Source organism: Pristis pectinata, chromosome 13, assembly GCF_009764475.1.
Source record: "Pristis pectinata isolate sPriPec2 chromosome 13, sPriPec2.1.pri, whole genome shotgun sequence".
Taxonomy (NCBI): Eukaryota; Metazoa; Chordata; class Chondrichthyes; order Rhinopristiformes; family Pristidae; genus Pristis; species Pristis pectinata.
In genome coordinates, this window is record NC_067417.1 from 40547617 (window position 1) to 40561898 (window position 14282).

A 14282-nucleotide genomic window follows, 5' to 3' on the forward strand; every position below is an offset into this window, starting at 1 on the left:
ATGAGCAGTGACCTGTATCTTTAGTACAAATATATGTGAGGGAAGGATTAACCCCCCAGAACCCTCGAGATCCACAGAGGTTGCAATCTGGTGGTGACATTATTTGGCATCATCTTCTTGGTGCTGCTGTCCTGTGCCTTTGGGCTGATCCACTGAGGGGGTCTGTTTGCACACCAGAGCCGGCGGAAAGTTGTTTAACCTTGCTCACCTGAGAGCCCTGATAAAAGTGCACCAGGTCCTCATCAGAGAGTTGGTGCATGTAGTCAATGCCATACCGGCATCTACAGAGAGTCATAGAAACGTACAGCACATGCCGACCGTGATGCCATGAGACACAGGAGCAGGATTAGACCATTCGGCCCATCAAGTCTGCTCCACCATTCGATCATGATTTTTCCCTGTCAACCCCATTCTCCTGCCTTCTCCCCGTAACCTTTGACGCCCTTACTAATCCAGAATCTATCAAGCTCCACTTTAAATATACCCAATGACTTGGCTTCCATAGCCATCTGTGGCAATGAATTCCACAGATTCACCACCCTCTGGCTAAAGAAATTCCTCATCTCTGTTCTAAAGGGATGTCCTTCTATCCTGAGGCTGTGCCCTCTGGTCCTAGACTCTCCCACTACTGGAAACATCCTCTCCACGTCCACTCTATCCAGGCCTTTCAATATTTGGTAGGTGTCAATGAGATCCCCCCTCATCCTTTTAAACTCCAGTGAGTACAGGCCCAGAGTCATCAATCCTTCCTCATACGTTAACCCTTCCATTCCTGGGATAATTCTTGCAAACCTCCTCTGGACCCTCTCCATTGCCAGCACATCCTTCCTTAGATATGGGGCCCAAAACTGCTCACAATACTTCAGATGTGGTCTGACCAATGCCTTATCAAGGCTCAGCATTACATCTTTGCTTTTATCTTCTCGTCCTCTTGAAATGAATGCTAACATTACATTTGCCTTCCTTACTACATATTCAACCTGCAAGTTAACCTTTTGGGAATCCTGCACTAGGATTCCCAAGTCCCTTTGTACCTCTGATTTCTGAATTTGCTCCCCGTATAGAAAATAGTCTACGCCTTTTTTCCTTGTCTCAAAGTGCATGACCGTTCACTTAGCTATATTCCATCTGCCACTTCTTTGCCCATTCTCCCAAGTCCTTCTGTAGATTCCCTGCTTCCTCAACATTACCTGCCCCTCCACCTTTGTATCATCTGCAAACTTGGCCACAAAGCCATCAATTCCGCCATCCAGATCATTAACATATAGCGTGAAAAGTAGCAGACCCAACACCGTGTACCCCTGCGGAACACCACTAGTCACCGGCAACCAACCAGAAAAGGCCCCCTTTATTCTCACTCTTTGCTTTCTGCCAGTCAGCCAATCTTCTATCCATGCTGGTACCTTTCCTGTAATACCATGGGCTCCTATCTTGTTTAGCAGCCTCATGTGCGGCACCTTGTCAAAGGCCTTCTGAAAATCCAAGTAAACAACATCCACTGACTGTCCTTGGTCTATTCTGCCTGTTACTTCCTCAAAGAATTCCAACAGATTTGTCAGACAAGGTTTCCCCTTAAGGAAACCATGCTGACTTTGGCCTATTTTATCATGTGCTTCCAAGTACCCTGAAACCTCATCCTTAATAATGGAATCTAACATCTTACCGACCACTGAAGTCAGGCTAACTGGCCTATAATTTCCTGTCTTTTGCCTCCCTCCCTTCTGAAAGAGTGGAGTGACATTTGCAATTTTCCAGTCCTCTGGAACCATTACTAAATCTAGAGATTCTTGAAAGATCACGAGTAATGCCTCCACAATCTCTTCAGCTACCTCTTCCAGAACCCTGGGGTGTAGTCCATCCGGTCCAGGTGACTTACCCACCTTCAGACCTTTCAGCTTCCCAAGCACCTTCTCCTTAATAATAGCGACTACACTCACTTCTGCCCCGTGACTCCTCAAATTTCTGGCACGTTGCTGGTGTCTTCCACAGTGAAGACTGACACAAAATACTTATTCAGTTCGTCCACCATTTCTTTGTTCCCCATTACTACCTCTCCAGCGTCATTTTCCAGCGGTCCGATGTCCACTCTTGCTTCTCCTTTACTCTTTATATATCTGAAAAAACTCTTTTATATTATTGGCTAGCTTACCTTCATATTTCATCTTTTCTCCCCTTATTGCTTTTTTAGTTGCCTTCTTTTGGTTTTTAAAAGCTTCCCAATCCTCTAGCTTCCCACTAATTTTTGCAACGTTGTGCACCCCCTCTTTTGCTTTCATGCTGTCTTTGACTTCCCTTGTCAGCCACAGTTGCCTCATCCTCCCTCTAGAATGCTTCTTCTTCTTTGGGATGAACTGATCCTGCGTCTTCTGATATAGTCCCAGAAACTCCTGCCATTGCTGCTCTGCATCCCTGCTGGGGTCCCCTTCCACTCAACTTTGGCCAGCTCCTCTCTCATGCCTCTGTAGTTACCTTTACTCAACTGTAATACCAATCACATCTGATTTTTAGCTCCTCCCTCTCAAACTGCAGGGTGAATTCAATCATATTATGATCACTGCCTCCTAAGGGTTCCTTTACCTTGAACTCACTAATCAAATTTGGTTCATTGCACAACACCTAATCCAGAATTGCCTTTTCCCTAGTGGGCTCGACCACAAGCTGTTCTAAAAAGCCATCTTGTAGGCATTCTACAAACTCTTTATCTTGGAATCCAGTACCAATCTGATTTTCCCCAATCTACCTGCATATTAAAATCCCCTATGACCACTGTAACGTTGCCCTTTTTACATACCTTTTCTATTTCCTGTTGTAATGTGTACCCCACATCCTAGCTACTAGATCAGAGATCTGTATGTAAATCCCATCAGGGTCTTTTTACCCTTGTGATTTCTTAACTCTACCCACAAGGATTCTACATCTTCTGATCCAATGTCACTTCTTTCTCAGGATTTAATTTCATTTTTTACCAACAGAGCCACCCCACCCCCTCTGCCCACCTACCTGTCTTTTGGATAGGATATGTATCCTTGGATGTTTAGCTCCCAGCTGTGATCTGCCTATCTATGTTAATCTCATTTGCCCACATTAGGCCTGTATCCCTCTAGGCCTTTCCTACCCAAGTATATATTCAAATGCCCTTTAAACCTCGTTATTGCATCTATGCTGAGGAACATCTCTAGCAGCCACTGGACAGACATCAATAAGAGTTTGGATTGACCAACAGCATTGGGAGGATGAATGACATCACCCAGGATGCAGCCAATCCACCAGCACCAGTGGTGCTGTTAATGTGATGCATCTTCACGTATCTAGGCTGCACAGTTACTGGCAATCTGTCACTTGATGCTGAAATCATATAAACATTGGCAAAAGCTGCAGTTACGTCAAAGCTGAGCAAGAGGGTGTGAACTAACATCATGTAGATGTGGAACACCAAACTGTGAGCCTATCCTTGGATATACGCTGCAGTAGTGAAGTTTGGAGAATGTAGGCAAAGCACGAGAAAAGGCTGAACAGTTTCTACTGTTACTGTCTCAGATGCATTCTCAGCATCTCCTGGCAGGACCAGGTCATGGAGCAAGCCACGTCTGTCAGCAAGCATTCATTACCGAGCAACATTTGCAGTGAATTAGTTGCATGCTTTGGATAGATAACAACCATGTTCCTGAGGACATTCTCTGCAGTAAACTGGCTAGTGGGTCACAACCTGAGGGAAGTCCTTGCCTCCACTCCAAGGACAAGTGTAAGCAGGCGTGAAAGTAACTTTAACTTCAATTTCTTACCAGTACGTTCACGTCACTAACATTGCCAAGTTAATCCTCAGCCACTGCCTGACCAGTTCGCCGCACCGGCCTATTTTCACCTCTGACTGTCAGCAAAGTATAAAGATTTCTGGCATTAACCCGGAAATAGTTGCCAGTGATTGGGACCTCAGGAGAGTGACTGTTCAGGAGGTGCAAGGAGGGAAAAAAAGCCCAGCTGGCTAAGGGAGCCCAGAGAAACATCAGGATACCTCTCATCTTCTCAGTGCACCCTCTCCATAACTTTGGCAGAAATGGGCATCCCAGGGTGGGGCTCGTGAGCCACAGCAGACAATGTCCAACATGGAGTTGACCACAAATCATTATCCGCCACTGACTTTTGACTATTGATGGTGCTAAGAAAGACGGGACACTCTTCGCCTGATCTGACATATTACAAGTAATCCACTAGAGTAGAGCAGGTAGGGTTTAGTACACTTCCAACAAGGCACTGTCAGTGTTCCATGTTTACTGTTGTGCACAACACTATAGGGATGTAGTCTGAGACCAATGCTGGTAATGAAGGGTCCTGACCTGAAATGTTGACCGCCTGCTTTCCTCCACGGATGCTGCCTGGCCTGCTGAGTTCCTCCAGCATCATCGTGTTTTTCATCTAGATTCCAGCATCTACAGCCCTTTATTCCTCTAAAGATAGAAGTTGTCAGAAACACTCTGCAAGTCAAGCAGCCTCTTTGGAGAGAGAAATAAAGTCAAGATTTCAAGTGGAATACCCACCTGTAATACAACAGTGACCCTGGAGCCTCATTTCAGAGTTCAGCCCTCAGGCCTCCCATTGGTATTGGAATTCAGATTAACATTCAGTGTAAACTCAGCCAAAGCACTGCATTCCCCCTTAAAACAAGAAAAGCTACATTAGTCATCAGCATTAAATAGTTTGAACCTTTTTGGAGTAAAACACTGGAACATCAAATTGAGAGGCACGTTGCCTGGGAACCATGCAAATTGAGTTGTGTTATATAAAGCTTTCTGAAATATGGTGAACTACTTTGATTATATTATGTATGGGGTGTGCTGCTTCTGGAGGTGCCTGTCTCATCTCTCCTGAATTAAACCTGTTGTGTGGTTTCACATTACTGCACCAGATCCCAGCATATCCTATGGGTAACGTTGTGTCCTCCTGTTCAAAATTTGTTCCTTTCTACTTTCAAATTCTTTTTAGGGAGGTGTCATGTGATGAAGAACTGGGGTTGAGTTAAGGCACATCTCCACATGTACCAGCTGATACATTTAGTGGTGTTAGAGCATTCAAACCTTGGTAAAAGTGGTGGGGAAGGTCACCTAGCTTCCTCATACAGACACTTCTCAGTTGCTGAAACTAGAAACTGAAACATCACGTTACATACGTTCACCCCAAATCACACAGAGGATGATGGCTAAGTGGAACAAGTGGTAGAGACAGGTACGATCACAACATTTAAAAGGCATTTAGACAGGTACATGGATTGCAAAGGTTTAGAGGGATATGGGCCAAGCGAAGGCAAATGGGAGTAACTCACACAGGCAAATTGGTCAGTGTTGATGAGTTGGGCTGAAGGACCCGTTTCCGTGCTGTTTAATTCTGTGACTTCTGTTGTCAGTAAACCGGAGTAGCTTTATAGTCGCGCTTAACTGAGGCTTGTTCTAATTCAGCACAGTAGTGCCTGGGCTTAAATGGGTGAAGGAGTAAAATCATTTCACAAACCTGCACCATACCCTTTAAGCATTTTAGTTACTGTAATTCTTAAATGAGTATGAAATTTTCAACTTACATTTTATAACCTTGCATATTTTTATTTAGAATGTGTGAAGGACAGAGCACTCTGGCCTAGGTTTAAACAAAGCAGTCCTGCTATCATTAAAGCTCTCAGGTGTGCTGTTCACCAGAGGATAAAAGGAGTATGTTGCACTCTGATAAATAATTCAGTGGAGAAGGTTAATGCACAGCTATTCCCACCAGTGAAAGAAGGTGGAGGGGGTGTTGGACACCTGCAGCAAAAACATAAGACATGTAGTGCTTCAGTGCTTCTGCATTTGTCTTCAGTAATGTTGTTATTACAACACCGCCTCTAGAGTGAACACGTAGGCTTGTTATCTGACAGAACTCCATAGGTGGGAAAGCTGCCTGGAACAAATATTAAAAGATATTTTCTGCAATGTTAGTGACACTAGCTGGCAGATTTTCATAGACATTAGTACTTTGTCTGGTTATTCCAATGGCGATATTGGTTTTATATTAACTGCTCTGTGGAGACATGGCTGCAGAACCTTAGCAGTGTCCAAGGTCCAGTAACTTCTTCATGAGATGAGGTTGGACATAGGGGCTTTCACTTATGATTGCACAGTCTTTACTTCCATTTGCAATTGTTTAGTACTGCAGCAGTCCATGTCCAGACTAAGATGACACTCCCCACCTAACTTCCAGAACCTGTCCACTACTTGCAAGGGCCAAGTCTGGAGCGTAATGGAATGCTCCTCACGCGCCTGGACGGGTGGAATTCCAACTTTGAAGAACTCGACGTTATCCAGGGCTGTGCAGCCTACTTGCATCCTATCCCCCACACTAAACACACGCGTTCTTCACCAACAGTGCACTGCAGTTGCAGTGCGCACCATCTGTAAAATCCTGTGCAGCAATTTACCGAGGCTACTCTGAGTGAATCTCACAAACCAATGACCTCGACCCTGGAGGGACAAGAACAGCTGGTGTATGGGAACACCGACACCTCTGCATGTTGCTCTCCAGATCACACACCCTTCTAACCCGGAAATATATCCTTTCATCATTCATTCTCCATCGTTGGTTCAAAATCCTGGGACAGGCACAGACATGATGGGCCAAATAGCCTCCCTCTGTACCAAAGTTTCTGACCTAATGGCACTACATGGATTGCAATGCTTCAAGAAGATGGCTTGACACAATCTTCTCAATGGTAAGTAAGGATACAAAATTAATGTTGGCCTTGCCTACATTGCCCAACATCCGTGTCAGAGTAAAAACACCCCCATTCTGCTCCCTCCTTCCTGCAAAGAAATTTTGAGACCAACTTCTGGAAACAGGAGGGACATAGTTTTCACCACAATTATAACCAGGACCCCATCATCCAGCTTTCAACATGTCCTTAGGCATCACTTCCTCTAAACCCTCTGTCACACAAGGTCAACATCACCTTTGTTCAATCATTGTTTTCTCAGAGAAAACATTTAGATAAGGAGAAATGAAACAATGACTATCCAGTTAAGCAGATATGTTGACTATCCACAAAACTGAAGGCAGAGCTTTTAAGAACATGTCCAATCCACTGAAAACATCTTAAAACTATTACAGGGCAATTAAATTAATTTATGGAATGTGGAATATCTAATTCTCGGTAATGGATGAGTAATGGAGAAGACTGAGTTTGGAACAGGATGTTTCAGCTGAGTGCTCATCACAAGGTTCAGCAATAGGCTTTATTTGCCTGGACTGCCTGCCTCTCTCCCCTTGTACTTTCAGCACTGGATTGAAATACTTCCATATTCTTTCCATTGACTACCCAATTTATTGGAATCCCCCAGCATTCTGACCCATCCCTCTAAATTTCATTTAAGTGACAACCTTTTGGCGACAAAGTTAAGGCTTGTTTCCAACATTGTGATTCCAACATAATCAGCTGATCTGGGGAAATTGGGTGAGGGTTGTGCTTCCCTTTGGTCACTTCCACCCCAGTGTTTCAAAACCCAGCTGCAAGCCTCAGTGCAAAGTGAACCAATTACAGTCTTGCACAGAGAAACCCTTCATTTTAAGTAACCTGGAACCCACGAAGAGGCACCAGAACATAGGACAAGTAGTACTGACCATTCAGCCCCTCAAGTCCACTCTACCATCCAATAGGATCACAGCTAACCCGCTTAACATCAAAAATCCTTGGAGTTCTCTCCCTTGCAAAGATCCACTGGAACAGGAATAGCCACCGCATTATGAAACCAGGGCCTTAAAGCAATTATTGGCTTACATTCAATCTGACCTTAAAGGAAATACAAACTTTGCACAAGTCTATACAAACTCTCGGTGGAACCTCATCCAATTACTGTTCTGTTGATATCATTGCTCACCTTCTTCTCTGGAATTAGAGATGTTTGAATCTTTCAATTGTTTTACAATTTTCAAAAAAGTACATTTCAAGTATTATGTGGCTGTTAATTTTCATTATGTGAAATTCCAAACAAACCTCAATAAAACGGTTGAGGTATTGAATGGATTATAAATGAAACAAGGATTGCTCCGGGGCATGTTCTCCTTGATCATAAATCACAAATCGTCATGCAGGAGTTTTTATTGCATGGCTCACGGGCAAGGTTTTCCCCAAGCCAAGGGTGCTGATCATATCGGCTGGTTTTATGGAAAACTCCGGATCTTGCTTAACTGCCTCTCGACTTATCCCGCAGTTTATCTGGTCTCCGATCTCAATGAAACTACTTGCCTGGATGTTTAAACCTGCTATAAAGTGGAGCCGAGCTAATAGCAAACCCCGTGCTCACGCAAATCTGGAAAATGATTAGTTAAGAGGCATTTATCGCAAGGGATGATCGGATGTAAAGTTGTAAAACATATACAAACTTGTCCCAACTAGACTGAAGCAAAGAGCTCAGTGCTGTTGAAGCCAGTTAAAACAAGGAAGCCGGGGACGTTCTTGCTTTGCCCCAGACATTGGGTAATCTCACCCGAGCCGTGAGGAGAGATGTGCTTGCAGATTTCAAAAGAATAACTGAGTAAATACAGGGAACAGTGGTCAGAAAAAAAACTTGCCGGAGTTTCAAAAGCACATGGAAAGTCCCGCTTAGACTCTTTGTCTATCCATATATTGCGTTGTATTTGTTATCACCATTCAGTTATTGTAACCTTTGTAAATCATGGTTATATCGAACACTGCGTAGTGCATTTGGGAAGTTCAAGTATAAAAACACTAATGGGTATTTTTGTGTCTTTCTGTGCCTAACAATAAGCTGTTTGCTATTATGAATTTTGGTATTTCCCATCAAGTATTTCTTATTCTTTGACTGCTAACTCTCCTTTCACTTGTTCCTATTTCTGATTCTGTCACTTTCTTGCTCTTTTTCTGCGTTGACTTTGCACTGCAAACCTTGGTGCTCCCATGAAGGAAAAGCCTACCAGTCTATCTGCTCAGTTTCCAAGGAAGTATGCGGTGACTTACCATTTTCAGTGTCTTTCATCTTTAAATAACAGTTATGAAAATAATCTATGTATCATACACTTAAATAATAGTTGATATTTGGATTACCAATGTTCTAGAATGTTCTATGGAAAATTATAATCATCAGTTGACATCTATGATTTACATTCTATTTTACTGGTGAATTAACAGCAAAATCATTATAGCATAATTCTGAAGGAACTTGCTGGTATCATATGAGAGTGAGATCACTAGTTATTAGTTAACAATCAGCAATATTGAAGCTTCTGAAACATCTCCTTCCTCCTCAAGATTATTGAGTGTGTCTATACATCCCAAATCTGAACTTGCAGGCCTCACTAAAGTCAAAGTACAACTGGAGCATATTGGCTATTTTGCTGCATCGGTTATCTAAAGGAACACCTTGCTGATGTCGACAGACTTGACTGGGCAGTTTCAGAGCTCACGGCAAGCTGTTGAAGTGCCCTCCAGACTCTCAGTATGTGCTAATACTATCAGGGAATGCTCTCTCCACACTTAGCTGCTGACATATTCTTTCAAATGGTTCCCAAGGTGTGGGATTGTTGGCAACAATCTCCCATTGACACATTTGGTATGGCAATGACTGGTCATGCAGGGTTGGTCAGGATTATCAGGGCAAGTGGCAAAGCCTTGGTCATCCACAAAGGCCTCACTCCCACAGTCTTCTGAGACCCCACATCCTACCTGGACTTCTGATGAGGCTGTTTTCCAAGGCTGTTCTCACAGAGATCTGCCAAATACCACGGTTATCTTTCAGCCACGTTCTTGTGCTTGGGCTGCTTTCTCCATAGAGCTCAAAATCACCTTGACTATCAACTTTCACACCACAGGATCTTTCCAAGTAGCTGCAGCAGATCTCTTCCATGCCTCCCAATCTGCTGCTCACCCTTCCATCAGAGAGGTCACCCAGGCCCAAAGGGACGATTTCACCTCATCACCTGAACAACTCTGGTCTCCAACTGTCACAGACACTTCCCTTCTTCTCTCCCCCCCCCCCCCCCCTTCTGCTTAAAAGATCATTGATTTCTAACTTTTCCCTGAAAGGTCATCAACCTGAAGCATTAACTGTTTCTCTCACCACAGATGCTGCCTGACCTGCTGTGTATTCCCAGCACTTTCTGTTTTTATTGCAGATTTCCAGCATCCGCAGATTTTTGCTTTTTGATGATTCCAACATGGATCAGCCGGCACCTCAGGCACTTGGATGTGCCAGCATTGCTCTCGGTGTGTTAACTGGATTCCAGTTCAGTTATACTTGTCCTCCTTTCTATTTATTCAGCCTTTAGTAAACCATCATCTAATTATTTTTGTTTCAATATCCCCCACCCACTCCCAGGGTCAGTAATTTGCATTTTATATTTCTATGACTGTTAATATATATTTCCACTCATAATATAGGTGAACTGAACCAGCTCTTGTTACTCCACTTCCTTCCATTATCTGCCCTACAGCCTCCTTCTGACCTATGGCCATTGTATTTTCTACTACTTTCTGGTGATTCCTGAATAAAGAGTCAGTATTTTAATAAAGAGCCTTGTCATATGTCCCTTCTGCTGGTTCAAGGAAACTTTCCTTAGTCAAACTTCCTGCATAACTAATTACCAGCAATACCCTATGCCTATCAGTGTGGGGCATATACCATTCACCAAAAAAAAAGTCCTGGCCAGTATTGCTTTTTATTTTAATCTTAATATATACCCTGGCACCAAATTTGACTCAGAGAATAAGTGATTACATGCAACAATCAATACATTCAGATGGCAAATACTGACAATAATAAATGCATGGTAATGATTACAGGCTAAAAATGCAGTCATGGCTTTAAGATGCTGTACACAGGAAGTGATAAATACTAAGTGATTATTAAATATCAATCTTATCATGGGATTCACATGTTCAAAAATTGAGGCCTTATCTTCTCTGGGTGTACACAACAATTAACATCATAAACTGCTCCTATTGTGCCCCAGAGTTTGGGTTGAGTTCTGGGCCAATATGAGATACTCCATAAGCTGCATGTCCCTGATAACTGAGGACATCACAGCAGGCTCATCTCGAAGTATTCTTCAGTTCATTACCAGGAAACTTAATGATGCACTTGCAACTGAATTGATAGACTTTCCATACCGTAAGTCCACCTTGGACAAGCATGAAGGCTGGGATTTTCCTCAAGGCTCATTACTGTTGTGACTTTACTTGTGTTTCAGTTGAGCTTCCAGTGAAGAACAGGAGAAGTGCTGAGGAAGATCCCAGCCTTAATATCAGTGAGTTTATCAGTTCATTCTGTGGATTCAGTTGCCAACTCATGAACCCAGCTACACATGCTGCACCGCACTCAGTGGGGCAAACCTTGCTGATCACAGTTAGCAGCTCCTTTCAGCCAAGTTTCAGTAAATCTCAAAAGAGCACACACACATTTTCCATCACAGAACTCTGAGACTTACTGAGTGATAGATGGAACACCACTTGGAATCCAATGATGGATCCCTGCCTTGCTGGAATTCCCAGCATCACACTGGGAATCACTAGTATCCCATGCCAGGTTGCATCTAGCATTGGACTTGTGACCCATCGGCTACAATAATGATTCTCGGCCTGCGGATTAGGAGGTAAAAGGGAAGGTAAACAGTATTTTTAATTATGTTTTAATTATTTTTTAAAATATTTTACTTTTTTTAAAAAAGTCTTTCCAATCATTTACTTCAAGTTGAATAGTTTTGAAATACCTGTGAGCAGGTGGCATTTAAGAATTAAAAATGCTTGACAGGATGAAGCTCAGCCTCCAACTCTGCTTATTGTCAAAGCCTGTTAGGGGCAGGGCCTCTGTACTTTGTTGCCTGAGGCCCAGTCACTGTACAGGCCTCCCTACTTGATTTAAGGCCAGTGAGATCAGCCCTTCACATCCAGCTCAGTTGAGTGCAACTGTGCAGAGACTGTAGGACGTGACTGCAGCTGGAGGGCCCGACCCATCGAACAGATGATGAACAATCATTGTGGTTTTATTTCAAGTATCCATGGAATAACCACAGGTTTTATTTTAATTTCCTCCAAGACTTAGCATTACTATTGATTTAGTAGGTTATGTTTCATATAGCATGAGCATTGATTAGTTGACTGCATTAGAATTACTACTACTTTAATTAGGTTTACTATATTACATGTTAATAGCTTTATAAAGGGTGTTCCCTTTTCACAGTGTCTGCTCTTTCATGCTGATCTTATACTCTCAGTCACATTTCTTTTCAAGTCCTTAAAATCACATATCCAAAACATGCATAGTTTTACCAGTTCATTTTCAACATACATTCAAATTTGTTGTGTCAATTATTTGAGAAAGTATTTAGTTCAAGAGTGTTTTAAAGTGAATAAGTGTTATTGACAGTAGAACGTCAAGACATTTTGCTGGTTTCCTCTGACTAACACGACAGGAGGACGCAGATCCTGTGAAAGGGTCTCCAACCATGCCAGGTACAGTGCGCTTGGGCTTTTTTCCTTTCTTGCGATAGGCATAGTACTGAAAAAACAATAAACAACCACACAACATCACATTGGGTCCAACTGAAATTCAATAATACAAAATAAAAAATGCACTCTTTTTGAGGATTCCAAGGCTAATAATTTAAGATATCTTTATTGGTCGCATGTACATTGAAACACACAGTGAAATGCATCTTTTACGTAGAGTGCTCTGGGGGCAGCCCGCAAGTGTCGCCACGCTTCCGGCGCCAACATAGCACGCCCACAGCTTCCTAGCCCGTACATCTGTGGAATGTGGGAGGAAACCGGAGCACCCGGAGGAAACCCACGCAGTCACGGGGAGAACATATAAACTCCTCACAGACAGTGGCCGGAATCGAACCTGGGTCGTTGGTGCTGTAATAGCATTACGCTAACCGCTACACTACCGTGCCAGAACCAGAGGCAATACAGTTAAAGCACTTAAACAGTCTCACCAGGGTCATTACATTTCTTTGTGTATCTGAAATTTCCCTTCAGATGTCTAAGAAGAACTTTAAGTTCTACAAGCAACTACATACAATGGGACGAGGTGGTGAAAAGTAGCAGGAAAGATGTGCCTCTATCAATGATATTTTAGTGGTCAATGCTGAGTCCAAGTGGGAGACATCAAAAGTGTGCCTCGGTCTGACACTGCCAGGGAAGGTAGCTCAACAGCTCAATTTGATGGTGTGCGCAAAAACAATGATCAAATCTCAGCTCAGGGAACAGGCAAGAGGAGCAAGTGTAAGTAAAAGACAATGTCACTTCATCACTAAAATCTGGCACTGAGTAAACAGACTTATATTTTCCTGTCACTTTAATTCTGTTTTTCAGATAAAAGGTTGAAAAACACCATCAAAGAAATTTTAAAAAATACATGGGCTTCTTTATATAACCTCATATTTATGTGAACTTAAATGTTTGTGCTTCAGTTTTTATGAATTTATGTTTGTGTATCACAGCTTCAGAAAATATGAATATACTTTTATGAGAATACATTTTTATTAAAAAAATGGTTAAATGGGATAATATCAGATAGAACTGGCTCAGTGCAACGGCTGAGTGAATAATGGAACTGAAGTGACATAATTTTAATAATTAACGTAGTGCTCCAATAATCAGGTCAGATCAACCTTGTGTTATAATTCTACTTCCTACCACAGTGGGTATTTCCTAACTGATGTGAAAAGAAAGTTGGTGTCACAATTGATCAGAATTCTTTTCCCTGAAAGGAACAATATTTTCATTAATCCAGAAAGCTTAATTCAAATCTCCTACACTCGATCCACAAGATATACTGATCTGAAATGTGGATAGGGTGGCTTTAAAAACCACGACGGCATCTCATCAACCCCCTGGTTGAGTAGTGGCTGCAGCTGCCAAGAAGACAAGACAACCAGAAATGGCAGATGTCTGTCGTGATAGTTAAATAGGTACATTATTTTTGATAAAAAAACTAATATGTATTGTAAATTGAAATTGGGAAAAAGTTTGAAATAATTTTTTCAACCCTTTTCCCCGTGCATCTAGCCACACTTGTAAAATAAATACTACACAACCTGGGTTTTGTACAAAATCGTTCTTGGTGAATATGCTGCAACATGTAGGGGAAGGGACTGATGATGGTCAAAGCTGGAGGTCAGACGGACTAGGCTTCATACTTACATAATGATGAGTGCAGCATCACGGGAGTAATCCAGTAAGATCTCATTCAGTTTCACTTGTCGGAGTGACTGCACCAGGAAACAATCACATCATCAAAACTCACTTC

At 42.5% G+C, this 14282-nt stretch overlaps 1 protein-coding gene across 3 annotated transcripts in view; it reads right to left on the bottom strand.

Moving 5' to 3' along the window:
- Positions 1-10676: 10676 nt before the first annotated feature.
- The window catches only part of slc12a3 (solute carrier family 12 member 3), a 47246-nt gene continuing 43640 nt past the window's right edge, over positions 10677-14282 (bottom strand). For 2 of the 3 annotated variants that reach the window (XM_052028049.1, XM_052028048.1), the window contains exons 24-25: positions 14177-14244; positions 10677-12527 (exon numbers count right to left, since the gene is read on the bottom strand). In XM_052028049.1, coding sequence (XP_051884009.1) covers positions 12386-12527; positions 14177-14244 — 210 coding nt within the window. In that variant the 3' untranslated portion in view covers positions 10677-12385. The remainder of the gene's footprint in view (positions 12528-14176; positions 14245-14282) is intronic. The other variant, XM_052028050.1, reaches the window with a different exon arrangement.